Source organism: Culex quinquefasciatus, chromosome 2 (assembly GCF_015732765.1).
Source record: "Culex quinquefasciatus strain JHB chromosome 2, VPISU_Cqui_1.0_pri_paternal, whole genome shotgun sequence".
Lineage (NCBI taxonomy): Eukaryota > Metazoa > Arthropoda > Insecta > Diptera > Culicidae > Culex > Culex quinquefasciatus.
This window is the reverse complement of record NC_051862.1, coordinates 95,935,568-95,962,038: the sequence shown is the minus strand read 5'-3', so window position 1 is coordinate 95,962,038 and position 26,471 is coordinate 95,935,568. Positions and strand designations below refer to the sequence as shown.

Genomic DNA, 26,471 nt, shown 5'->3' with positions numbered 1-26,471 from the left:
AAAATCTGTCATTTACTCGAACCCGGTGCGAAAAATATGGGCGCGCTGAAAGGGGTATCAGCTACAGAGCCGATTCGCTAGCTCGATTTCAGCGAGGAGATGGTACAAACAGTTCAATGTTTGTAAATGGGTACATACTAAACACGGTACTAAACTGCCCCTGATCGCATAAATGTCCCATATGCATTTTCATCGATTTTGAGTTATTGATGCAGATTGGTTCAAAATCGCGAGCTCTTTCGGAAAAGCATATAACATCCAGTATTTTGTTCTAGAAATCAGGAGGAAATCTCGAGGGGGATCTAGTTTTTTGCGAAAACTTAACACGCAGCCTTATGTGTGGGACAAACTTGTTTTGTGTTTCTGTCAGCTTGTTGTTTTTGCATATGGGACATTTATGCGAACATGGGCAGTAAAGCCCTATGGAAAAAACAACCCTTCGATCACTTTTTTCATTTAATGCAAACAAAATATTGACAAGACAACACTTTTTCGATGGATCAACTATGGTCCCCTTGGAACGATCTGTTAAGTAGGACCTTCTAAGCTTAATTTTAGAACCCAATTGTCTCTGGAATACGAATTTGGTAAAATTATCACCAGAAATGATATCTTAGGGGTAACTCTAGCAAAAATTTACAACCAAAAATTTACTAAAAGAAAAAGTGTCTACTTTATGTGTTACTCTGTGGTTAAACTGCCTTACCCAAAGTGCTACTAGTCTCAGATGGTAGTCCTTGTGGTAGTCCCAGATGTCCCCTACAAGCTGCAGGTCAAATCGAGTTTATATCTGGATGGTACACTTTTTCACGCAGAAAAATAAGGCATGTTTGAATCAACAAAACGTTTTGTTGATTTGAAAATCAAGATTTTTGTTGAATCAACACTAAACGTCAAAGCAACTTTTTCATAACATAAACAGATTTTTGTCGAATTGAGAAAATCAAGGTTTGTTCCAAACTCGGTTCCAAAGCAAAATTGGTGTTGATTATATTCAACAAAAATTTTGTTGAATCAAACCTCGTACAGGCTGATTCTAGGTATGAGGATATGGTATGTTACAGGAAAGGAATAGGATAAGGAATAATATGAACTTTTAAATAAATCATATAGTGAGTAGATAAATTTACATGTAGACATTTAATTTAGAATAATTCCAGGAAGCTGTAAAAAATGAAAATTATTTAAAAACTAATACTCCAGATGGAAACACGCACCTTCCACATAATTTGACATGAACACGATCACGAATACAGCACAAAAAGAACACCACAAAAATCCATCATCCCGTCGCTGCTGCTCACACGATACTGACGCGCAATAATATTCATTAGCACAATGACCCCCACACACACACGATAATCTGGAACTGATTCGAACAGTAAGGTACACTCAAAACCAGAAGTATCCCTCAAAAGGATACTTTCTATCCTTTTTTCAAGTTCACCCGGCGTCACCCTTTCAAAGGGTATGTCAAAATCAGTACATTTTCGATACCCTTTTAAAAGGGTGACGACGGGTGAACTTGAAAAAGGATACTTTTGATTTTGAGTGTACTGTCAGTCATCCTTGGCGTCGTTCTCCAGGTACCGGATGCTGTTGGAATAATGCTGGTTTCTGGCGATCGAACATTCGAAGCGAATGCGGTTGTCAGGGACTCGACCACAGAGCATTGTACGTTTCTCTCAAAGGTACACGCCGCATGGCATTTCAGAATGTGCCACAGACTTTGTTGCCAGCGATTTTCTGCACTTTTGGAGCAATAAAAAAAATACCGTCGACTCTCTGGTTGTCAATATCCAAGGGACCTTCGAGGAAGAGAATCGTCAGTTTACAGAACGATGCAAAATGAAGACTCGATTGAAAATATTGTTTTCTTGATACCCAGCTATGGGAGAGAATCATGGCAACGTCCAGCAAACAAAAACAAACTAATATCAAACACCCTTCAAAGCTTCGTTTCGCAAAGAAAAATGTCTATGCAAGCCATAAGAAAGTGAAATTATTGACAACGGGACGAGATTTTTAAAGCAAAAAGAATCCAAGGGACCGTCGAGGAAGAGATCCTTCAAGCAAGAGAAAATATTGAGGAATGAAAAGAATTAAAGTATGCAGATTGAAGGGACTGAAGAATTCATCGAATGATGGAGTAATATTGAAATCGAGAAGATCGACAGCCAGAGAGTCGACTGTATCTGGCAACCAGGCCAGCCGATTCAAAGAAGAAGATCAACAAAAACAAAACGCGCGGTATGAGATTTGACAGCGCGCTATTGCCGAAAGTGCGGTGCGTCGTTCCGAGGCTGGTTTGCCACGTGTCTTTTTCGGGAATACGCGCAATACTCATGATTTACTGAGTAACTGTTACTTTATGAATCGACCTTGGACTCGACTTATTTTATCATTTTGTCTGTGAATCTTTCAGAAAACTGATCACCCTATCGTTATGTTCCATGACTTGTTCCACACTGGTAAACAGCATTACACTTTTTTCAGTTCACTTTTACACACTTGTATGAGATTTTTCAGTTCAAGTATGATTACACACTTTCGTGTAATCATACTTGAACTGAAAAATCCCATACAAGTGTGTAAAAGTGAACTGAACAGTGTGTAATGTTGATTATCAGTGCATGATCATTTCCCCCGTTTATTTTTCAGTGGGTTTGTTTGCTTTTAAAAATGACCGAATCAACTGCCAAACCCACCAACGAAAAAACGGCCCAGTTCAGCGTTCGCGCACACAAACAGTCAGTCTGTCGGATCGCGTTTGCATCATTCGTGCGTCGTGCGTTTTTCGTGCCGAATTTCGGAGTTTTCCGGGCGGATTGCGTCGACTGGTAATGTTCGTGCGATTAGTGACGGTTTGGGTGCATTTTTCTGTGCAACAGTGTTGGATTTGAGCTAATTTCATCCCGTGCAAGGCGAAATTTGGGAGAAAAATTTAAATAACCTCACTTTTCTTCCTCTTTCTGTCGCATTTTTCTCGCGGGAGGTTTTGCGTTTGTGTGTGTGTGTGTGTGTGTGTGAATCTGGGGGGAAGTGAGCACGCACACAAGCGAAAAAAGCAAAATTCCGAAGGACGAAGTGCAGTGCTGCCAGATTTTAGGGAAAAAAGGGCAAAGAAGTTGTGTCAAAGACAACTGGAATGGTGTAGGACTACGTAAAGTTTTAATGTGTAAAAATAGGGATTTCTATCTAAATTTCAAGGAATTAGATAGAGACGTTTATCGTTTTGGCATTTCATACAAGTGTACTTACTAAGTGTGTACAAAGTTGGTTGGTCAAAGTCAAACTAAAAACCCGATTTACCTAATATCACCAGAGGTGAAATAGAGCCTTTCTTACAAAATGATGAAACTCCGACAAATATATTGGTGCAATTAATTTTTCAGAAACATAATGATACCACCCAGTGAGAATTTTACCTAAAGCTTCGAATCTTTTTAGGCTAAACCTACTAAACCTAAGAAAAACATATTGGATTGACAATATTAGAAAAATATAAAGGTTACTCAGTCTATAATGTTAGTCTCTGATTAACTTAAAAAAATATGTATCGCTATTGCACTTTGTCGATCTATTATGAGAAGCCAAAAAGAACACTTTCACGCGCAAGCGTAAATGTGCTGGCGTTTATGCTTTGACTTGACGACTTGTCGATCTTTCTAGCGAGAACGTGCCGGAACTTCGAATTAGATGTTCAGTTTATGATTTTGTATAAAACCAAAAATTTTATAGGAAAAAATAAGGTAAAAGTAAGACGAAAAACACTAATATGGCTATATCTCTGGAAATACATTTTGGAAAAGCTCCAAATTTTGAGCCCAAGCAGTTTATGGCGCATTCGTTTGGCTTTTTATTTGAAACTGAATTCGTTTAATTCTAGCAAAACAATGCCAAAGGGCCGTTGTGGGTTTATAAACAAAGAGTGTATCCCTTTCATGACAGATGTAAACATTCTCTAGCGTGAGCAGGACATACTCTTTGTTTACAAACCCACAACGGCCCTTTGGCATTGTTTTGCTTGAATTTGACAGTGTTATCTGTCAAATAGTCCAAAAAATACCTCTAAAAATGGCTTTGACCACATTTACTGGTCGAAAATTGTGAATCGAAAAATAAAATGTTCGTCGTTCGTGCCCACGGCTACAAATCTGAAATATAAAAATTGTGGGTTTTACGAGCGGTTTTCCAGTGATGGAAGACACACATTTTTAAGAGCGGATACAGACATCGCTCATGTATTTCAGTAAAAGAGCTCCCAAAAATCAGACTTTGAGTTCCGGGTTTCGGGCCAAAAGTCAATCGAGCGCATCTTAACCTTCAATTTAGTAATAGGATTTTTTCCTGGGACGAATCCTCGCGGTGTACGATTTTTTAAGATTTCTGAGAAAAGCGTTTTTCCAAAAGCAAACCTTAAACCTTTCTTTTGTAAGAAAGGCAAAAGTGATGAACTGTCACTTTTTACACGGCGCTCACACACACTATCAAAACAAGCGTTTGGTAGTGTGTGAACTCCGTGTAAAAGGGTGTCAAACTAAAAAGTGACCCCGTTCGTTTGACAACAGTTGGTGGCAAACCATCGGGGTTTGAGTGTATTTGAATGAAAATATGTCGGAAACGCCATTAGGCTAAAAAAGTCAGAAATTTACCAACACATTCAAAGTATGTTTACATGGCAGCTAGCGGTTTGTTTGCATTAGATTTGCTATCTCTTTCTAGTGTTTTTTTTTTTTGCCTGACCGCCCGATATGTCAGCCAACATATTTCGCCAGGGCTGTAACAGCTCGAGCGGGATCATTATTTGGATCAGGACACTATGACAAAAAGTTCGTCATTTTTGGGTTAAATTATATTGTTTGCACTGGGCCTAGAAACCCTTAAGGAATGACTAGCCTAGCCTAAAAGAGCATTTAGCTAGCAAAATCTAAACTTAGAAACATGTATTCTCCCTGTAAAGGCTTATAAATTGATCTCAGTTGAAAGGTTCTCCAAATCTCTGAATTGCAAATGTAACATCCTGGAGAAGAACTGTTAAATTCTAATAAACACTAATTCTAATATTTCTAAACTGAGTTTTAGAAGGAAGCAAAAGTGAAAAAATAAAAAAGATAAGATTGGAAAACAAAATAGTGTACTACAGTATGTCAAAAAAGTATTTACACCCCTTGGGCACAATGCACATTTTGTGATGAAACATGTAAAAAATTTAAAGTTTTACAAGAACCTAGTACTACGTTTTGTTCAGAAACTCATGCCAAACATTTTGCTACAAAAAGCTCATGAAAAGATGATTTCTATAAAAAGTTATATAACAAATACTATTACGAAAATAAAAGGTGCAAAAAGTTTGTACACCTTTCGAAAAATTAACATAAATAATGTTATTTGTTGACAAATCACCATAAATCCAGTCTCCCAACTCCAAATAGGCATCCTTGACTGATTAAAAAAATAATTTGGATTGAATATAAAGTTTACTTACTACTTAGTATAAAAGTTTATATAACTCTGGAAATTCTATATAAAACTTATCTAAACTTGATTTTGCAAACTTTCAATTGAACTAAATGTCAATATATTACCATAGAATTGCTAAATAAACATTTTGGAGAGGGTATAACACCGTTTTGGGGGTATTTGTATCGATAGAATAGATTTTTCGTTGGAATTTCGTACCAACCCGGAATTACGTCGTCGGAAAATCCGCCGGCATCTGAACCGGTCCACAATTCACAAGTCAACCTATGTGGCATCAGAAAGGGTATAAAATTTCCGATCTTTTGATACCCATACATCCAGGTTTTCTATAAAACCCACGTTTTTAAATACCTGGGCAAAAAGTAAGTTTGATCCACGAGAACAAAAATTACGAAATTCCATATATTTTTGGAAGGTTGCTCAAACGAAACCATAACAACGTTTTTGCTTAGGTATTTAAAAACGTGGGTTTTATAGAAAACCTGGATGTATGGGTATCAAAAGATCGGAAATTTTATACCCTTTCTGATGCCACATAGGTTGACTTGTGAATTGTGGACCGGTTCAGATGCCGGCGGATTTTCCGACGACGTAATTCCGGGTTGGTACGAAATTCCAACGAAAAATCTATTCTGTCGATACAAATACCCCCAAAACGATGTTATACCCACTCCAAAATGTTTATTTAGCAAGTCTATGGTAATATATTGACATTTATTTGAATTAAAAGTTTGCAAAATCAAGTTTAGATAAGTTTTATATAGAATTTCCAGAGTTATATAAACTTTTATACTAAGTAGTAAGTAAACTTTATATTCAATCCAAATTATTTTTTTAATCAGTCAAGGATGCCTATTTGGAGTTGGGAGACTGGATTTATGGTGATTTTTCAATAAATAACATTATTTATGTTAATTTTTCGAAAGGTGTACAAACTTTTTTTGCACCTTTTTTATTTTCGTAATAGTATTTGTTATATAACTTTTTATAGAAATCATCTTTTCACGAGCTTTTTGTAGCAAAATGTTTGGCATGAGTTTCTGAACAAAACGTAGTACTAGGTTCCTGTCAAACTTTAAATTTTTTACATGTTTCATCACAAAATGTGCATAGTGCCCAAGGGGTGTAAATACTTTTTTGACATACTGTATGTAACAAGCAAATCGAAAGGATTTAAGGATGTGATCAATAACTAACGATGGGGGATGGGCCATATGCCAGAAAGTTGTTTGCCAGAACACCAAATGGCAGAAAATATCAAAATGTCCCGCTGAGAAGTCGCCGTCTGGAACTGAACGGGGCAATTCGAAATTCCAAATATTGCGTTACGTAATGAAAGGCACTCCCATTGAGGAATCTTAACAAAACAGAAAATGCTTGAAGGAATATAAGTCAAATCTGGCAGCACTGCTAAATTTTCAGGGTTTCTTTTTCCTCGTTCGCAGTAAGCGTGGGAGAGTGGTTCAAAATAGACGGCGGTGGAAAAACAGGAAAAAAACCTCCGACGAAACACATAACAAACAAAAAACCCAAGTGACAGTTGCCAGAGTGAAGCGAAAAAAATCAGTGGAAAAACAAAAGTGAAGTGAATCGTGAAGAGGTGCGTTTGGGAAGTTTCACCCGGAAGAATCTAGAAGCCGTCGTGTTCCGCGCTGATCACACATCCGCGCGGTTCCGAGAGTCACGCCGCCGTCGTCGTTGCGCTACTCTAGTGTCTCCTGGTGGTATTGGTGCGGTCCGCCGCCGCGGGGGAACTTTGGCAAAGTATTGGTGCAGGAATGGCCCAGCAACAGCAGCAAGAACTGCAACCGCACCAGCCGCAGCTAACCAGGGACCATAATCGTGGAGTCGCCGGAGGAATCGCTGGCCATAGTGAAAAGCGCAAACATCGCGCGTTAGAGTGTGAGAGTGATGAGGACGACTTTGCTGGCTTCGACGAGGACGCCACGGCCAGCGGCAGCGAAAACGGTAATCGATTTCCTACTCTCGACTCGTAATTCTTTTTTTTTTCTGTTCTCCGTTCCTTCTTTCGTCGTCGTCGTCCCGTGCGTCGTCCGACCGACTCGCGTTCCCCTTCGAGAGACACACAGCACATTCGCGAGGGTTTGCGGTGCGCTTCCATTTTAGATTTTCGCAAGGCAAGCCACGGCGAGGACGGGGACCACGACCGAGGAATTTACAATTTAAAATGTCACCATTCCGGGTCACGTACGACGGATTGTAATCGCTCCGAGTGCGCGCGCCCTCCCCCATAAAAGAAGAAGACCCGTGAAGAGTTTACTAATTATGTAATTTATCTTGTTTTTCTCCGATTTGTGTGGTTCCGGCAAAAAAAAAACTAGGAGTGCTAAATTCGCCCCGCTCAATCACTTCCCTTTCCGGTGCAAGTTTGAAGAAAGCTCGAGAAAGCCAACTCGGGGGCGGAACACTTCCGGAAGACGGCATCGGGGGCGAATCCCCCCTCGGAGCAGGCAAACAGGTATTCTTTTTCCCCCCATTTTTTTTTCTTTCTGCGTTGGCAGTTTTCGTTTCAGTACGATAACGCGAGTTTTTTTTTCTCTTATTTTTTTGCGTCGTGCCAACACAGGACGATATGGAGTCGCTATTGGCTGCCGGCGGTGGGGGAGCTGGGGCGGGAGGAATGTACGCGGACCCAACCAGCAAGATGGCCATGTTGGCGGCCAAGCAGCAGCGCAAGCCAATCGCACCGGTCAATCCGAACGACGAGGCGTTCAAGGTTCCGTTCACGTTTGGCTGGAAGAGAGAACTGGTGAGTGTGTGAAATTGCGGGAATTTGGCACTGGGTTGTGGTTCAAAATGCTTGGAGAGAAGGAGGGGAGTGAAAGTATCTCTTATCTTAATGCGATTTAGCAAAATTATAGTTTGCACGTCATTATTTTGTTGTAAATGTTTTCATTTTAAAAATATACTTGATGTGTATCTAATTTTAAAAAGGTAGATATAAGTAATACCTAGCTATAAAAAAAACTTACTCCATTTGGGAACCATAGTGGAAAGAGTGTCAAAATGTTCAAACTTTGTGCTTCGTTGGCGGTTTATTTTATTACACTGGCCAACAAAAAATTAAAGTTACTGAAAAAAGCATACACTAGAAGCAGGCCAAGTGCGAATGATGCTGATGATACCTCTTCAGTTGACGCTCAGGCGAGGAACATCCTGGAAGGAGCGTCACTGACTACGTCCGTAGTCCTGTTAGATCATTCTTGATCAAGACATATAGCTCTGGTTCCTTGCAAGTCTGGAGTTTTTTTTTGAAAAGGTCCAATAAACCAAATTTTCAGTTGTTGCTTTTTGGGTGTTTTTTAATACCATTGACTCAAGGTGGTTTCAAAAACACCCAAAAAGCAAAAACTAGAAATTTGGTTTATTGGACCTTTTAAAAAAAAACTCCAGAAGTGTCCTATTTTCTTACCTCCACGTTGGCTTGGTTTTCATGATGACCTAGCTGGTGGCCTGTGGAAACGGATTGCAAACCTTTGACCACCGCGGGTCAGAGTCGAGACGGCTGAAAAAAAGGGGCGCGACAATGTGGGAAAGGGAAGTAATTTGTAATTGTAGACGGTATTGTTTTGATTCGGCTGTTGAGTCAACTGCTGTGGATGTACCTGAAACATCGCACAACGGAGTTTCTCTTCTTTCCATTTCAGCTACCACCTATCTTCTGTTTATTTTGTTTCACTGATTTTTTAACGCGGCTTCTGTTTGTTATCCTCCATTTGATTTCGGTTTTACTCATTTGATTATCTTATTTCTCAACGCTTTTCCACTCTATTTTACCAATTGATGCTGCTGTAACAAACTTTCTGCTTTCCCTTAATTTGGCAGCGATGTAAATTTTGTTAACATGTGCCTTTTCTTTATTTATCTATTTGAATAACTTCTCATCTTCCCTGTTAATTGCCCTCAATACAATCTAAGCTTGTTTGTTATCTCAATTTATTAATTATTGTTAATTTCTTTATCGACTTCATAAATTACTACCTTTCTTTTACTATTGATTCTTTACATAGTATATTTCTGGAGTTTTTTTTAAAAGGTCCAATAAACCAAATTTTCAATTTTTGCTTTTTGGGTGTTTTTAGAACCGCCTTGAGTCAGGGGTATTCAAAAACACCCAAAACGCAAAAAATGAAAATTTGGTTTATAGGACCTTTTAAAAAAAACTCCAGATTTCTTTCACTGTCCATTGTTTTCAATCTTCACCTATTTCTTCAAACAAGTGAGGTTCGAGTCCTTACTCAATATATTAAATGATCAAAGTCACACACATAACATTATTGTACTTTTCAAAAGCTTCTATAATATGCTTAGGACCAAAATATTGTAACAAAACACCGCGACAGAAGAAATAGCAACATATAAACACGACTCGACATTAGGGAAGATTTCAGGAGAACACAATGCACAGTAAATTACAATAAGTTTTTGAATTCAAACTAAAAATAAAACAGTTTTTGCTTTCATAAAATTTGATAGGCACACTATAAATGGTTAGGCGCGCTTATACTTGCATCAAACCCTACGTAATGTACCACCCCCGGCCGAGTTAAAATGCGTAACTGGAAAAGAAGGTGTGCATGCCTGGCACGAACACTCAAAGCGTGTTCTAGCGTGTTGCTCGTACTGACTCAGAGCAAGGGTGAGATGTAGGTGTAAGGGCAGTGCGTGTTCGTCGGGAACCTAGTGCATAAGATCGGTCAAGGCCCATTCTTACACTGAAAATTGCGAATTGCGAATTATTGGAGGTGGACAAAACCCCCCTTGAGCACACTTCGAGCCAAACATTTCATTAGGGCACAAAACCAAAAACCGCGATTCGAGAAAATCGCTTGCAAAAAGTGGACAACTTGTTTCAATTCCTATTTAAAAAAGAAGCTTGACTGATGGTATTTTTACAAATGATACGATAAAACACATCATTATCCTTAACTCTGCTTGAATGCTTCCTAATTTATGTTGATTTTCGCAATAAAACTCATAATTAAAAAAAATCTCGTTATTGGGCCCTTTTAACGTTCCAACTGTTGTTCAAAATGGGCCCTTTCTGAATGCAATTTCGAAGAGAACTAAAAGGGCACTAAAGCGCTGTCACCCGATTGTTGTTTTGAATGATGTTTATGGGCCCTTTTGTTTAGTTAGAAATAATGAGGAATCCAGCGGAAATTTTGATAATTACTGAAGTTTTGTGATCGAATGGTGTAGATAAGGATGTGAAACATAAAAATTCTTCAAAAGTGTACTGAACAGCAGCCGCGGGACCGTAACAAATATTGTATTTCGACGAAGCTTTTTTCTGCAGAAATCCTTGGTGAAACGTAAGTCAAACTTTGTTTTGAAGTGAATTAGTGTTAAGAATGTATGAAAAGTTCACTTTATAACATAGAAAGTTCCTCAACTACGAAAAACTAACGAAAAAGAAAAGGGCACAATTGAACTTTTTGTCTAGTTTGGAGTGAGCATTGTTATGTGCCCTTTTGTGTTTGTGATTTTTTCAATAGGAAATTGTTTGCTATCAATCTGAATCTTGGAGGGCATGTAGAGAGTGTACTTATGAATGGAATAGTGGAACAATCCCGAATGTTTACGTTTTGGTTTTGTGCCCTAATGAAATGTTTGGCTCGACTTTCTCAAAAAGGCACAAAACCACCTCATCTTATCGCATCAACAAGTACACAAAACTCAAATGATACAAGACGTGGTCACTCTTAAAACTAACTGAATAAATTAACATAAAAATCACAGTTCTAAAATTTACGTGTGTATAGCGTTGTGTGTATCGTTGCGTCGAAAACCAGTTATCACCTCGACAAAAACTGTTTTTTTTGTCTGAAACTTTGTTGTATATTGATTTTATACGATTACAATGTTCAGAACAGATGTAAGTAACATCAAAACAATGAACTTTGTCGATGACACTGAAGTGATTGGAGCTAGAGATATGATGAGTTTTAGCAAGATTTTGTGATAATTTAGTTAGTTTCCGAGCTAGGTGTACAAAGCCTCGATTAATTTAGGCAAAAACCGTAAAAAAAACCGTACAATAGGTTTTAATTAAAAAATGTCGGGTGAATTTTTCTCGTAAAAATATGCCCAAAAATACTCTGGTTAGGGACCATCCATAAACCACGTGGATACTTTTTTGGGAATCTTTTGCTCCTCCCCCCTTCTTGGACAGTTGTTCATAAAAAAAAAATGTATCACGCTGAAAAATATATTTTGTAGAATCCTGTACAAGGTTTGATTCAACAAAATTTTTGTTGAATATAATCAACGCCAATTTTGCGTTGAAACAAACCTTGATTTTCTCAATTCCACAAAAATATTTTGTTCGCAATTCGCAATTTTCAGTGTAAGAACGGGCCTTGACCGATCTTATGCACTAGGTTCCCGACGAACACGCACTGCCCTTACACCTACATCTCACCCTTGCTCTGAGTCAGTACGAGCAGCACGCTAGAACACGCTTTGAGTGTTCGTGCCAGGCATGCACACCTTTTTTTCCGGTTACGCATTTTAACTCGGCCGGGGGTGGTACATTACGTAGGGTTTGATGTAAGTATAAGCGCCTAACCATTTATAGTGTGCCTATCAACTTTCATTAAAGCAAAAACTGTTTTATTTTCAGTATGAATTCAAAAACTAATTGTTATTTACTGTGTATTGTTTTCTGCTGAAATCTTCCCTATTGTTGAGTCGTGTTTATCTGTTGCTATTTCTTTTGTCGCGGTGCTGTGTTACAATATTTTGGTCCTAAGCATGTTATAAAAGTTTACCAAAAGTACAATAGTAATATTTGTGTTACTTATTTGATCATTCCAAAAATTGAGCAAGGGCTCAAACCTCACTTGTTTTTAAAGAAAAGGGTAAAGATTGAAAACAATGGACAGTGAAAGAAATATACTATTTGAAGAATCAATAATAAAAGAAAGATATTTAGGTATGAAGTAAGAAATTAACAATAGTTAATCAATAGAGCTAACAAACAAGCTTAGATTGTATTAGGGCAATGTATAGGGCAGATGAAAAATTATTCAAATAAATAAATAAAGAAAAGGCACATGATAAACAAAATTGACATCGTTGCCAAATTAAGGGAAAGCAGAAAGTATGTTACTGCAGCATCAATTGGTAAAATAGAGTGAAAAGGCGTTGAGAAATAAGAGAATCAAATGAGTAAAATCGAAATCAGGAGGAGTAAACAGAAACCGCGTTAGAAAATCAGTGAAACAAAATAAACAGAAGATAGGTGGTACATGAAATGGAAAGAAGAGAAACCCCGTTGTGCGATGCTCAGGTACATCCACAGCAATTCCACAAAAATATTTTGTTGTTTTGAAAAAGTTGCTTTGACGATTAGCGTTGATTCAACAAAAATCTTGATATTCAAATCAACAAAACGTTTTGTTGATTCAAATATGCCTTATTTTTCTGCGTGATGGATCGTGGACAATCGCCTTACTTAGGAAAGACTTCAAAATCACTCAAAAATGAACTTCTTAATTTGACCTCCTGGACCCACCTTCACGTATACATATCGACTCAGAAACAAATTCTGAGCAAAGGGACCATCCACAAACCACGTGGACACTTTTTTGGAAATCCCAACCGGAAAGAGGCAGTTTACAAGGTTCGGTCGGGGTTTTATAGGCCAGGGGCGTCTATCCAAAACAATAAGAGATTAGGGATACAATAGAGCAGTTTGGGAGATCTTCTTGGGGCCGTGTGCAAAATATGGTGATTAAGAGAAGCAACTCTCCAGGCCGAGTGCAAAATGGGGACCTTTCTAACGAATCCAAAACATTGAAAATCTGAAACCCTATCAAAAGTTATATAAACTTAAGTGTTATTTATACACCTATTTGATGCCGGATCTCAGATATTTTGATAAAAACGTTTTCCGGATCTATTGTCTGGCCCATTGTTGGTGGGTAATCAGAAGACCTCTTCAACACTTCAAAAGATTGAAGATCTAACAACCCTATCCAATGAAATATATAACTATATCAATGTAAGGAAGGCTTCAACCACCTTAGGGTGGATTAAGTAACATTTTTGTTGTTGTTAGTTTTTACTATCTTTTGCATAAATATTCGAGATAAGTTATTACGTAAATTTATCAACATTTTACATTTATTAGATGAATAAAACAAAGGTTTACTTGACCATTCTAACACAACATAACAGACTAAACTAAGAAACTTAATAGCTTCAGTTTCCTGGAAACAAAATAAAAATAGTTTGATCCTTCCTGACCGTTGGTTTAAAATGAATTACGCTCTAAGAATATTTTTTTAAATTGCAGTCGAAAATCCTTAAAACTAGCTGTAATTAAATACCAAAGTTGTAATTTATGTCCAATGCCCATACGACTTTTTCAAACGCCGCGTGTAAAAAACTTGATTTGGTTTTGACATTACTCGCTTTATACTGCCGTTCTACGCATAATTGTTCCATGTTCAAAAAAGTGCAACTGAGAAAAACGGGATTGAAACTTTTCGACCGTTTTCTGTGTTTCTACGCATAATTGTCCCGTGAGTTCCTATCCGCCCTATTTGTCCCCAATCGCCTAAGTTAGTAGTTTATCACTCTTATTTATGATCCTCTTGCTATCTAATAGGTAAACAAGACACAATGCTTCGTTAAACTAATGATTCTATGGTGTTGTTTTTGATGAATTTCCGAACAAAGTACTAGATTTTATGTGTTTTTTTAAGTGTACGATAAACTAAACTTAAAAAATGTCAAAAAGTCAAAATCGTCCAAAATTTACATGGAACAATTATGCGTAGAACGGCAGTATACCTAGTGGATGACAGTCGTGACAGAAAAAAATATGTGAATTTACTCGAAACGGAAAAATGAATCACATGTAAACTCAGTTGATGTAAACTTGAGATTCGACGTAAACGGTTGAATCAAACGTAAAATCATGTAGGTATTGACGTATAATTTGTCGCAAATTTACATCAAATTGCATTAAAATTTAAATGTTTAATGACGTGCAAAAGTGTTACATCATAAATGATGTAACATTCGGAAATATTTTTTAGTGTGTAGCCGTGCATCAAACACGACTCGTGCCGTTATTTTGCAACTTGTTGCATAAACTACTGTTATATACACTCAGAAGATGCTATCAAGATCGATCTCAACTAAACTTCAACCTCCTTCCTTCGTTTACAGGTTTACCGCGCCCACATGGACGGTAACAGCAAGGACAAGGGCGAAGTTTACTACATTACCCCGGCGGGTAAGAAACTGCGCACTCGGAACGACATTGTAATGGCCCTGCACGACGGCCTCACGATGGACAACTTTACCTTCATCAAGGATCCGGTCGGTGGCTCACCGGACGAGGAAATTATCAGGTGAGGCTTTTGAAAGGTTTTTGATAGAGCGATAGTGGCTCTAATGTTATTTTTTGTTTGCTATTCACAGGAGTGCTAAGACGTACGGCAGTACGCCGCGACGTTCGATGAGTTCGTCCACGGCTGCAGCAGCAGCAGCAGCGGTTGTGGTCGAACCACCGGTGGAAATCGGCAAGCGCGTTCCGAAGCCCAAAATGCCCAAGGGAGCAAGCCCGCCACCGTTCGGGCGTGCCTCCCTTGGTCAGCAACGTACTCCACCTTCGTCGCGATCCAACTCGCAAACGTCCCCCAAGTCTGGAGCCACCGCGCAAGTTGCCTCGCGAGCTTCTCTTGGGTTGGGCGGTTCCGCCGTGGGGCTGAAGCCGAACGAAAATTCGTTTGGTGGTGGCGCGCTTAAATCTGCCAAGCTGAAGAACAAGTGAGTATTTCGATCTTTTCTTTGGAATGATTTCTTTCCCGCCATGTCCCATCGGCCCCCCACAACCGATCCTCGTCCTCCTTCGCCCTCATTGCCCCGCATTCATTTCACCGGTACTACAAAAAACACTTTCAATTCCCTTTTCGCAAAAAAAAAACTCCACCCCACCGAACAATAAAAAAAAAAAAATCCCGAAACGCTTACGAACAAAATCTGTTTTGGGATCTGTCGTGCGCGTGCGACGACGTTCAGGGTGCAAACGTGCTCGATCCAGTGTCTCCCGGCGATGGGGATGATTCCGCAGCTGCAGTGCATTTCCTGCGCCTGCATGTACCACCCGGAGTGTGTGGAAGCGACGACGGCGGAAATACTGGCCCGCCGGTTCACGTGCAAGGTGAGATAGAGACAAAGAGAGAGAGAGAGAAAGAGTAAATAATTCCGTGCAGATTTGCCCATCTGTTAGTGTGTTGTGTTGAACATTCTCAACCGATTGTCGTGTAACTTTGTTTTGAGGAGTAATTATTGCTTATATTTGATTTTTGGATACTCGTTACTTACCGGTTAAAATTTGGGCCAACTTACGCCTTTTTGAAAATTCATTGCGAAATTTTGAAATTAAGTTGACAAACAAAATTGCATAGAGCTTTCCAGTCGAGTAAATTTACTTGTAAAACGGGTATGTTTATGGCACCGTGTTGTAGGATAATTATCACTTCCAAAAAATCACTCGGTTTATCTATTAACCTTCAGTTGACACAATTTCAATCTAATTTTGAGCAAATGGCGATGTGGACTGTAATGAACCTGTGCGGTATTTTATGGAAAAGTAGGTTTAAATCACTCACAAAAACAAAACTGTGTTGCAAACACAGTGTGTTAGAAAGTCTTATAGGAATTTAAGTTTTTTTTCGCAAAAAAAAAACTAATTTCAACCCAATTTATCGTTTTTTTAAGACATGGTTAAGGAGCCATTAGACTATGGCAAACAAATGCGTTTTTTTGTGTTTGACGGTTTACAAAACTCGCAAACAAAGCCAAATGTAAGCAGGCTAACGTTTTTGCTAACAAACAGTGCAGGCAAACTGTCAAAAAGTTTGCTTGTTTGCGTCTTTGTTTGTTTGTTTACCACTAAAAATTTCCAAAAAAACTAACTCTTAGGAAAAACATGAAAATGTTTGTCAAGCCAATGCAAATATTTTTCAAAGTTTTTTTTTGCTGACCTCCCGATGTCAGAATAAAATATTTCGACGGGACTGTGTAAAGGAGATACACTTTTTCATGTTTAACATTTTGCCAAACTCGCAAACAAGGCAAAATTTATGCAGGCTGACGTTTGTACAAACAAATTCAGGGAAACAAACAAAGCAAAGCAAACTGTCAAAAAGTGCGAGTTTGTTTGTTTGTTTGCCGTAGCTCCTTGACAGTTTGGCTTTGTTTGTTTTCCTGCATTTGTTTGCAGAAACGTCATCCTGCATACATATTGCTTTGTTTCAGAGTCTTCCGCAAACAAGTTTGCGAGTTTTGCAAACTGTCAAACACAACAAGTGTGTTTGTTAGTTTACCATAGTCTAATAGCTCCTTAATACGTCTTTTACCTAAGAAATCCTTTGAAATGTATGAAAAATCATTGAAAAAACGTTACCTAATCCACCCTTAGGTGGTTGGTACCTTCCTCACATTTAAAGGGTGCTATCCAAAATGCAAAAAGTGCGTAAATAACACTTAAGTGCTTATAACTTTTGATAGGGTTGTCAGATCTTCAATGTTTTTGGACGCGTTGGAAAGGTCTTTTGAATACCTATCCAACGATAGGTCGCTTAAGTGATCCGGACAGCATTTTCATCAAAATATCTGAGATCCAGCCTCGAAAAAGTGCGTAAATAACACTTAAGTGGTTATAACTTTTGATAGGGTTGTCAGATCTTCAATGTTTTAGGCGCATTGGAAAGCTCTTTTGAATACCTATCCAACGATATGTCGCATGAGAGATCCGGACAACGTTTTCATCAACATATCTGAGATCCGGCCTCCAAAAAGCGTATAAATTACACTTAAGTGCTTATAACTTTTGATAGGATAGTCAGATCTTCAATGCCTTGGGAGCGTTGGAAAAGTCTTTTAAATACCTTTCTGAAAATGTATAGCATGGCGGGTTTTCTTACAAAAATCACCCTTTTAACAATCTTCCGGACTTTTGCTAAAATTGTTTTTTTAGCATAACTTTTGAAGTACTTAACTAAACTGTATAATTTTTAATAGTGACTTATGGGACCCCAAGACGGATCGAATGACGTCAAAACGGACAAAATCGGTTCAGCCAATGTCGAGATAATCGAGTGACCATTTTTTGATAAACATCCCACCACACACACAGACATTTGCTCAGAATTTGATTCTGAGTCGATAGGTATACATGAAGGTGGGTCTACACAGAAAAAAAAATCATGGTAATATTACATCTGGGAAGGGGTACATCTTTTAGGTCAGAAAAAAGGTGTAATTTTACCTCTGGAAATGTGTAATTTTACCACTTTTCTGGTGTAATGTCACTTTTTCAGTCTAAATTGAGGTAAAATTACATCATAAACGAGGTAATATTCAACCTTCCAAAATTACAGCTTCCAAATTTACATTATTTTTTTCTGTGTAGGAGGTCTAATTGAGAAGTTCATTTTTCGAGTAAAAAAAAGTAAAAAAAAACAACTTTCGAATAATCTAGGATACCATAGCTTTTTTAAAAGGTATAACAAACCATTTTTGTGTGTTTTTAAATACCCAACACTCAAGGCTGTTTTTTTTTTTTTTTTTGTCGAGCCATAATACCACTGCGACCAATTATAGGAATATTGTGGTGTGACCCTTTTTTATAGCAGATAGGTTCACCCAGCACCATTTAGCGTGAAGAGCGTTACTTAAAAGCTGCATTCGTCCCAGTTAGGATCGACTCGTTTGATAAAGTCGATTACCCTACTAGGACTCGCTTCCCAAATATCTTTGGGTAGCAAAAATCCTTTCCTAAAAATAAAATTCTTCTTTGAATAAGAGCACTGCATTCACACAGCAGGTGCTCTGATGTTTCATTTTCAATGTTGCAAAAACGACATCTTGAATCCTGTAATTTGTTCATTTTAACTAAATGATACCTACAAGGGCAATGACCAGTTAATAAACCAATTATGATCCTGAGATTTCTTTTATCCAGTTTTAGTAAAACTCGAGATGATTTTTCACAAGGATAAATAAACCTTTTGATTGTCTACAAGCTATAGCCGCATTCCAATTAGACATTACCATAGATGTTTCCCAACGTTTTAATTCCATTTTCAAGGAACAGTCTGGTATTCCAAAGAAGGGTTCCGGTCCAATCAGGTTTGTTCCAGATCCTTCCCTGGCTAGACAGTCTGCCGCTTCATTACCATCTATTCCGCAATGTCCAGGAACCCAATATAGATTAACAGTGTTTTTTAAAGATAATTGTTTCAAAAGCATAATTGCTTCCCAAACTAGTTTTGACTGACAGGTATACCCTTTGAGTGCATTTAGAGCAGCCAGACTGTCTGAGAAGATACAAATATTAGAATATCTATAGTTACGATTTAAACAAATATGAATACATTCAATAATTGCGAAAATTTCAGCTTGGAAGACTGTTGGATATAGACCCATCGATATAAATTTCTTAATCCCAGGGCCAAAACTCCAGCTCCTGTCATATTATGCATTTTTGAGCCATCCGTGTAAAAGACAATAGAGCCTGAACGAAGAGTTGGGCCTCCTTGTTCCCATATGTAGCGACTTGTTGCGACCACATTAAAGGAACATCGTAGTTGGCCCTAGTCGGCATCCAGTCTACTATTGAGTTCAACGTAGGATTCAGATTAAAGGTTTTGAGGAGCTCTAAATGACCCGTCATATCTTTTTCCTGAATCTTTACGGACCGGTTCATCAATAATGCACTTTTAACAGCTTGTAATTCAATGAACTGATTAAGAGGAAGTAAATTCAACAGAGCATTCAGCGCCTCCGTAGGAGTGCTATTCATAGCTCCGGTGATTGAAATACATGCCAATCTTTGAAGTTTGCTTAATTTTTCTGAACAGCTGTTTGTTTAGTCTTTTGCCACCAGACTACGGCGGCGTAAATAATCCTTGGTCGAACTATACATGTAAATCCAATGTATCATTTTGGGACGAAGTCCCCATTTTTTTCCAAAAGTATTTTTACACACCCAGAAGGCGTTAATTCCTTTATTTATAACATTCTCTAAGTGAGGGTTCCATGTAAGTTTCTTATCTAAAGTGACACCAAGGTACTTAACTTCAGATTGAAACTCAATCGTTACCCCACAGAGAGAAAGTTTTTGTAAAGAAGTATTTGTTCGTTTTGTAAAAGGTACAATCACGGTTTTGGCAGGGTTAATCCCAAGACCTTCACTCCTGCACCATTTTGAAGTAAAATTTAACGCTGATTGCATACGATTTGTTATAAAATTATTTAACTTTCCGCGAACTATTATACAAATATCATCTGCAAATCCAACTACTTCAAATCCAAGTTCAGCCAACTTTTTCAGTAGTTTATCAACTACTAGCGACCACAATAGAGGTGATAATACTCCACCTTGTGGACACCCCTTCTGTGGTCTTATAACTAGCCTCTCACCACCAAAATCAGCTGAAATCTCCTGTTTCTAAGCATAGTCTCAATCCAATTTATGACACATAAATCAAAACTCCTTGACTCCATTGCTGAACGCATTGAACAATGGGAAGCATTGTCGAATGCTCCTTCAACATCAAGAAATGCGCATAAAGCTAATTCTTTGTTTAATAATGATTTTTCTATTTTCGTTACTAAGCTGTGTAATGCCGTAATAGTTGATTTACCACTTTGATAAGCAAATTGCGATTTGCTAAGAGGATAATTTTTTAAGTATGTTCCTTTAATAAAGTCATCTAATATTTTTTCCATGGTTTTTAATAGTAATGAAGAAAGACTTATGGGTCTGAAACATTTAGCATTTGTCTTATCTTTTTTTTCCAGCCTTAGGTATAAATACGACCCGTACTTCTCTCCAAGCTTTGGGAATGTAGCCTAGAGAGATGCTGGCTCTAAAAAAGTTCAGTTAATCGTATACTAATTTTATCTTTAGCGTGTTGCAGTAGGGCTGGAAAAATTCCATCTCTACCAGCAGATTTAAACGGTTTAAATGTGCTTATTGCCCATTCAACTTTGGATTGAGTGAATATTTCACAGGATTTCAAGTGGGCGTTTTCAGACCAATCTTTTGTCGGTCCTTCACCCTCCGAAGCCTGATCGCTTTCACTCGATACCACAATTGAATCTGGGAAATGAGCTTTCATCATAACTTCTAATGTTTCAGAACTGTCTTGAGTAAAACTGCCATCCGCTTTTTTAAGATTCCCTAAACCATTCGTATGGTCCTTAGAGAGAGCTTTCTGTAATCTTGCAACAACTGGTGTGCTCTCAATTTTCTCACAAGAGCGGTTCCAGTCTTTACGTTTAGATTTTCTGACTTCAATATTATATTCAGTTAAAGATTTCCTGTATGAATCCCATAATCCAGAAGCTTTTGCTTTGTTAAATAACTTTCTTGATCTTTTTCTTAACGCAGCTAGATTGTCGTTCCACCACGACACCTCTCTGTTTGAAGAATTGTGTTGGAATGGACAGCTAGCGGCATAAGAGTTTAAAATACCGTTTATCAGATGAGAAGAGGCGTTTTCTAATTGATCAACAGTTCGTATTTCACCGCCAGAATTAAATTCATAAACATCAATACATTTTTTGTATAAAATCCAGTTTGTTTTCTTAGGATTTCTATAATTTGTTTTAATAATATCTCCTGCATTATATTCAAACTCAATTTGTCGATGATCTGAAAGCGATTCTTCATCAGATACTTTCCAGTTTAAGATTTTTTCAGAAATAACTTCACTGCATAAGGTCAGGTCTAAGACCTCTTGCCTAGCAGCAGTGACGAATGTTGGAGTATTTCCTGTATTACATACATTAATTCTGTTTGTTGTTATAAAATTTAATAAGTTTTCGCCTCTTTTATTGATATCTGTGCTGCCCCACACAGTGTGATGGGCATTAGCATCACATCCAAGTACAAATTGTTTATTAGTTTTTCTACAATAAGAAACAAAATTTATTACATCAGAAGAAGGAACCTCTTCAACATCTCCGGGAAAATAAGCTGAAGCAACATAAACCTCAGTTTTCCCTCGTGTTGTCGGCACTTCCATTCTAATTGCAACAATGTCTTTAGTAATAAATTCAGTAACAGGAATGAAATTACAGTCATTTTTTAAAAGAATAGCTGCTCTGGGATTGGGTGAGCTGTCATCATACAGAAGCTTACCGGTTTGAGCTGAAATTCCTTTAATTTTATTATTATTTACCCAGGGCTCTTGTAATAGGCCCACGTCGATTTTGTTTTTGGTAAATCTTCTGCTAAGTACAGCGGAAGCCCCCTTAGCATGATGGAGGTTTACCTGAATAAATTGTATATATTTAATCATTGCATATTACTTCCGTCTTCGTGGGGCATCGGATGATCCACCTTATCGGTTTGACGGTTAGCCTGTATTAAAATATTGTTATTTGGAATTAATCTGGGAACTTCTCCAGCAGAACACTGAGCGTTGGTCACCCTGGAGTCCTGCATGGAGTTCTTCCCAGTAACATCATTGTCGGTTTTTAATCTGAGGTCTTCCGAATCATAACACTGGGCGTTGGGCACCCTGGAGTTCAGTTCGGATTGCTTCTCAGAGAAATCATCAAGGCTGTTCCTATAACACCCAGAGAGAAAATATTTTCTTATATTTTTTTTCTACGTGTACATACACGAATATAAAGTGAGCTTAAATTTTGTCAGCCAGCAAAACCAAATGGTGCGCTAGTAATTTTAAAACTTTGAAATTCAGTGAAAAAGTTATTGTCCGTTTCCTTCAAAGGTACACACCGCACGGCATTTCAGAATGTGCCGAAGACATTGTTGTCAGCGATTTTGTGCAAAAGTGCGGCGCGTCGTTTCGTGGTTGGTATGCCGCGTGTCTTTTTGGGCAATACGCGCAATACCTAAGAATTTGCTTCTGCATCGTCTTTTTTATCAAAAAAGTTCTAGCTGTCAAAAAACTTATACGCCATTTTCAAATGTTGCTCCAGCTTTGTCTGTTTATATTTTAAGATAGTTCTAGCTGTCAAAATGCAAAGAGGCCTTTTTCGTGTTGCTCAGCAACCCAAAATTAGAAAAGAAAATATCAGATTCTGTAGTTTACGCGAATACGTTCTAAAAATACTCTTCAGAACAAAGCTGTACTGCAATCGTAGCGATTCTCGGTAAATTTGGGCAAATTTGCGCTGGAATGACCCATTGGTGACAACATTTTGTGTCTTCTTCTTTAAGATCTGCCTGGAGGAGGAATCCGCAATGGCGTCGGAATTCGATGGCAAATCATCGACGAGCCTGGCCAACAGCATTCTGCCGCTGGCCCCACAATCGCTAAACAATGGCAACATGTCGGCTTCGGTGGCCACCGCCGGTGACAAACAGAAAAAACCAACGCCGCCCCAGCAGCCACCAAGAACCGGTCCGGGAACGGCAAAAACCGCCGGAAAGGAACCTCCCATGCAGGACGTGATCGTCGTCGGGAACCATCAGTTTATCGTCGTTCCGAAGGGCAAACCGGCTGCGGCCAAGCCCAACAAGAAGCAGGTCAAATCGTCGCAGCTGCCTCCGCAGCAGTCCCAACCGGTGGTGGCATCAGCAGCAGCAGCAGTAGCTCAACCGGATCATGCCCCTCTACCGTAAGTATTCCGGTTTGTCTAGATCTCGTGAAACATACCCATCTTATTAGTTTCTCTTCAGTTATCTCTGTGCTCTCTCATCGTTGGACAACAACAACAACAACAACCACAGCAATTCTCCACCACAAAACCAAAACAAAATTAGCGCGTGATTCTTTTCTTTTTGATTTCAGGATTCACGTCCTACTCCACAGATCCCCAAAACAGTTGTTCAGAACAAGACTCGTTTTCCCGCTCCTCCTCCTTCTCATTCATTCCCCCGCACACACCTCACAACTCATTGCACGAACTAGTTCCAAAGCGATCTTTTTGAGTTGATTCTACTGTTGTTTTTTCTCTCTCTCTCTCTGTTTGCTTTGTAGAACCGACGAGGTCCGGAAATCCAACACGTCCAAGTCGATGAACAACATTGGCCAAAGCAACAACCGGAACAGCAGCAGCAGCTTCATTGCCGCCGATCTGGCCGCAATCCGGACGAATGATACGGGCGCGGCGGCACGGTCGTCCTCGCTAGCCGCTGGTCTCGAGCAGAACCGGCTGTTTGCGTCCAACTTCTTTTCGAACGTGTCGATCGGGTACGACGTGCTGCAGCAGACGTTCCAATATCTGAAGGTGCAGGAGCTGTTGCGGGCGAGCTGCGTCTGTCGGATGTGGAACCAGGTGGCGAACCATCCGCGGTTGTGGCGCACGGTTCGGATGAAGAACTCGCATGTCAACGATTGGGCCGGGTTGGCGAGGACGCTGCACAAGAACGGGACGAAACATTTGGACCTGCGCAAGATGCTTATCTCGGGGAATAGTGACGAAATGTGGCAGAGCTTTGGGGAGAATATTGCGTACGCGGACCGGTTGGAGCGGATCGATTTGTGTCGGTGTTCGTCGACGGTGGTGGGAAGTTTGCTGCGGTCGAACCCGCATCTGAAGGTGATCAACGCGCTGGCTATTAAGAATGACCCGGTGGATTTCTCCAATTTTGAGCACGGTCGGTCGTTGGAGGAGTTGCGGTTGAAGTCGTCGGCGCCCGTGTCGGTGGACGGAGATTTGAGCCAGCTTGGGTACATGACCAGCTTACGGCACCTCTCGTTGACTTCCATCCTTAAGCTGGGCTCGACGTCGATCGAAGCGCTGGGCGAGCTGGAAAATCTCGAGTCGCTTGAGTTGGGCGAATGTACGGAGATTGGACAGAACTTGGCCGATATTCTGCCGAATCTGACCAAGTTGCAGCGATTGCGGCTAGAGAAGGGCCAGGAAGCGTTCAACATGTTCACCGTGCTGGAAGGCATCTCCAAAGTGCCGAGCTTAAGCCAACTCGAGCTGATCAACTGTGACGTGAAGGTCGGCTTCGATAAGCATCTGCACCGGTGTACCAACATCAAGAAATTGCTCCTCATCCCAACCTACGTCTCGCAATCGGCCGCCACGAACCACATGGTGCTGAGCGGGGTGGCCAAGCTGAAAGACACGCTGGAATCGTTCATCTGGACCGTGACGGTCGAGCTGCTGCGCGTGACCGAACTCTACATCGACCAATGTGATACCAAGAACCGGGACGACAAAAACAGCCCCGGTGAGAGCATACCGATCCTGAAGCCGGTGCCAGGCGTGGAGGAAATCCCCCCCGCGAACAGTGCCAACCCGTCCGACACGCCCGCCCAGGTCGAAATCGTACCGCTCGTCACCGTGACGAGTATCCTCGACCGGTCCGTTCCGAACACAAAGGTGAAAATCCTGAAAATTCCCTTCGCCAGCACCTGGAAGCAAGGTATGATTGATCTGCCCTAGACCGTCGACATCCAGCCCCCCGAGAGACATCCCGAGAATCAGAATTTGCGTCGTTTTAAGAAATGCTTAGCCGTGTAAGAACCTCTAGATGTAATTTATTGCTCCTATGTGTACGACATAGTTTTACACTTACCTAGGCCATAAGATCGATCCCATTTCCAGCGAAGGCTAGCTTCGCTAAATCCCCCGGAAGCGGTGAGTCGGGAGAATGTACATAACTGTGAGCATTTTCAGTTTTCTTTTTAAGAAAAAGCACTCGTTTTCACACAAACTGGGGACATTCACTTGGCTGTTATTTTGTCGAATGAGGCACATTTTTTGTTCTCTGCGATCGTGGTTGAGTTGAGAAATTGCCCTTTTGTTTTAAGGGCGAGAAGAGACAGCTAAATTTTACTAGTTTTGCATTTTTTCTTTGTTTGACGCGTTGCTGTGAAAAGAATGCCGACAGCGAGGAAATGTTCATCCCATACGTTAGGATTAAACTTGGTTGCATAACGAACGAAACTAAGAATAAAACAAACACACAAGATCAAAAGCTTCGACTCAATTCGTCCGAAAGGTTCCTTTTATTCGCGCTTCTCCACGTTACAAATTCTTGTCTTGCACAGCCAAATCGATCTCAAACTGCGGATCTCCGGTGTACCCGTTGTGCTTGACCGTTTCCAGAAATCGCACGTAATCCTCCGGCAGACCCGTCTCCTTGGCGCCCCGCACGATCACGTCCATGTACGTCTTGGACGGTTGTCGCTCGAACGGGCGCTCCTCTTCGCCACCCTCCAGCGGAGCCGGATTCTTGACCAGCTGGTAGACCCGGCACTCGAGCGTTTCCCCACTGGGCGTCCGCACCGGCAGCGTGAGCGCTTTGTAGACCTGGTTGTGCACGCCCTCTTGCTTGTCCAGGTCGGGCAGGTTGGTCGCGTTAATCTCCCACAGGGCACCCCACACGCGATGACCCTGCTGCTCGACGATTGTCGCCGGCGCGCCTCGCCAACGGGCCGCGTAGTGGAAAAAGTCTAGTCTAAAATTCTGTTACGACACTCGATTAGCGGAGGCGAGGAAGGGGGGCAGATTTGCCTAACAATTACTTCTAAATACCCGAATCCTTTCCGCACGGCAGTTGGACTGCCCATGTGAAGGCGCTTGGACCAGAGGTTGCTTCCGAAGGCAAAGTAGTTGAACGTACCCGTAACCGCATCTGGAAGGGCTGATTTGATGGCCGCTGAAACAGGAAAAAGTGTTAATCGACGGAAGTGACCACTTGGCTAAGCTTCTTACCCATTGCAAAGATTAAACTAGCTAGGAAAGAGGCTGAAGTGACCCTCATAATGGAGAGAAATCCGACGGCGACGATGACAAAGTGCAATGAACGAAACAAAAACAAAATTAATCATAAATCATGGCTCGTCGTCAGCGCGAAAGCAGAGCTTTAAATTTTAATCAACCAACAATCACCTCACAGAACGAGAACAAACTGATAACGGCTACGAACGATCCCCGCGAACAGTAAACTGCTGCTGCAGAGCAAAACAAATTTGACTGTAAACACGGAATGAATGGCATCG

General features: G+C 40.1%; 2 protein-coding genes across 7 annotated transcripts; one reads left to right on the top strand and one right to left on the bottom strand.

Moving 5' to 3' along the window:
- Positions 1-2,720: 2,720 nt before the first annotated feature.
- Positions 2,721-25,444, top strand: LOC6041154. 5 transcript variants are annotated; one of them, XM_038251141.1, is made up of 9 exons: positions 2,721-2,840; positions 6,930-7,452; positions 7,827-7,963; positions 8,072-8,254; positions 14,689-14,873; positions 14,944-15,291; positions 15,544-15,685; positions 22,727-23,127; positions 23,490-25,444. In XM_038251141.1, exons 2-9 carry the CDS (start codon positions 7,263-7,265, stop codon positions 24,907-24,909), a joined length of 3,006 nt encoding a protein of 1,001 aa, XP_038107069.1. In that variant the 5' UTR covers positions 2,721-2,840; positions 6,930-7,262; the 3' UTR covers positions 24,910-25,444. The 5 variants fall into 5 exon arrangements, with proteins under 5 accessions (XP_038107069.1, XP_038107074.1, XP_038107070.1 ...); XM_038251142.1 differs by having other exon boundaries at positions 2,741-2,845; XM_038251144.1 differs by having other exon boundaries at positions 2,744-2,840; positions 6,907-7,452.
- On the bottom strand, positions 25,439-26,471 carry LOC6041153 (gamma-glutamylcyclotransferase). Of its 2 annotated transcripts, XM_001850400.2 has the most exons (4): positions 26,362-26,471; positions 26,185-26,217; positions 25,995-26,128; positions 25,439-25,935 (listed from the first exon to the last, which is right to left on the bottom strand). In XM_001850400.2, exons 2-4 carry the CDS (start codon positions 26,186-26,188, stop codon positions 25,495-25,497), a joined length of 579 nt encoding a protein of 192 aa, XP_001850452.1. In that variant the 5' UTR covers positions 26,189-26,217; positions 26,362-26,471; the 3' UTR covers positions 25,439-25,494. The 2 variants fall into 2 exon arrangements, with proteins under 2 accessions (XP_001850452.1, XP_038107076.1); XM_038251148.1 differs by lacking the exon at positions 26,362-26,471 and having other exon boundaries at positions 26,185-26,355.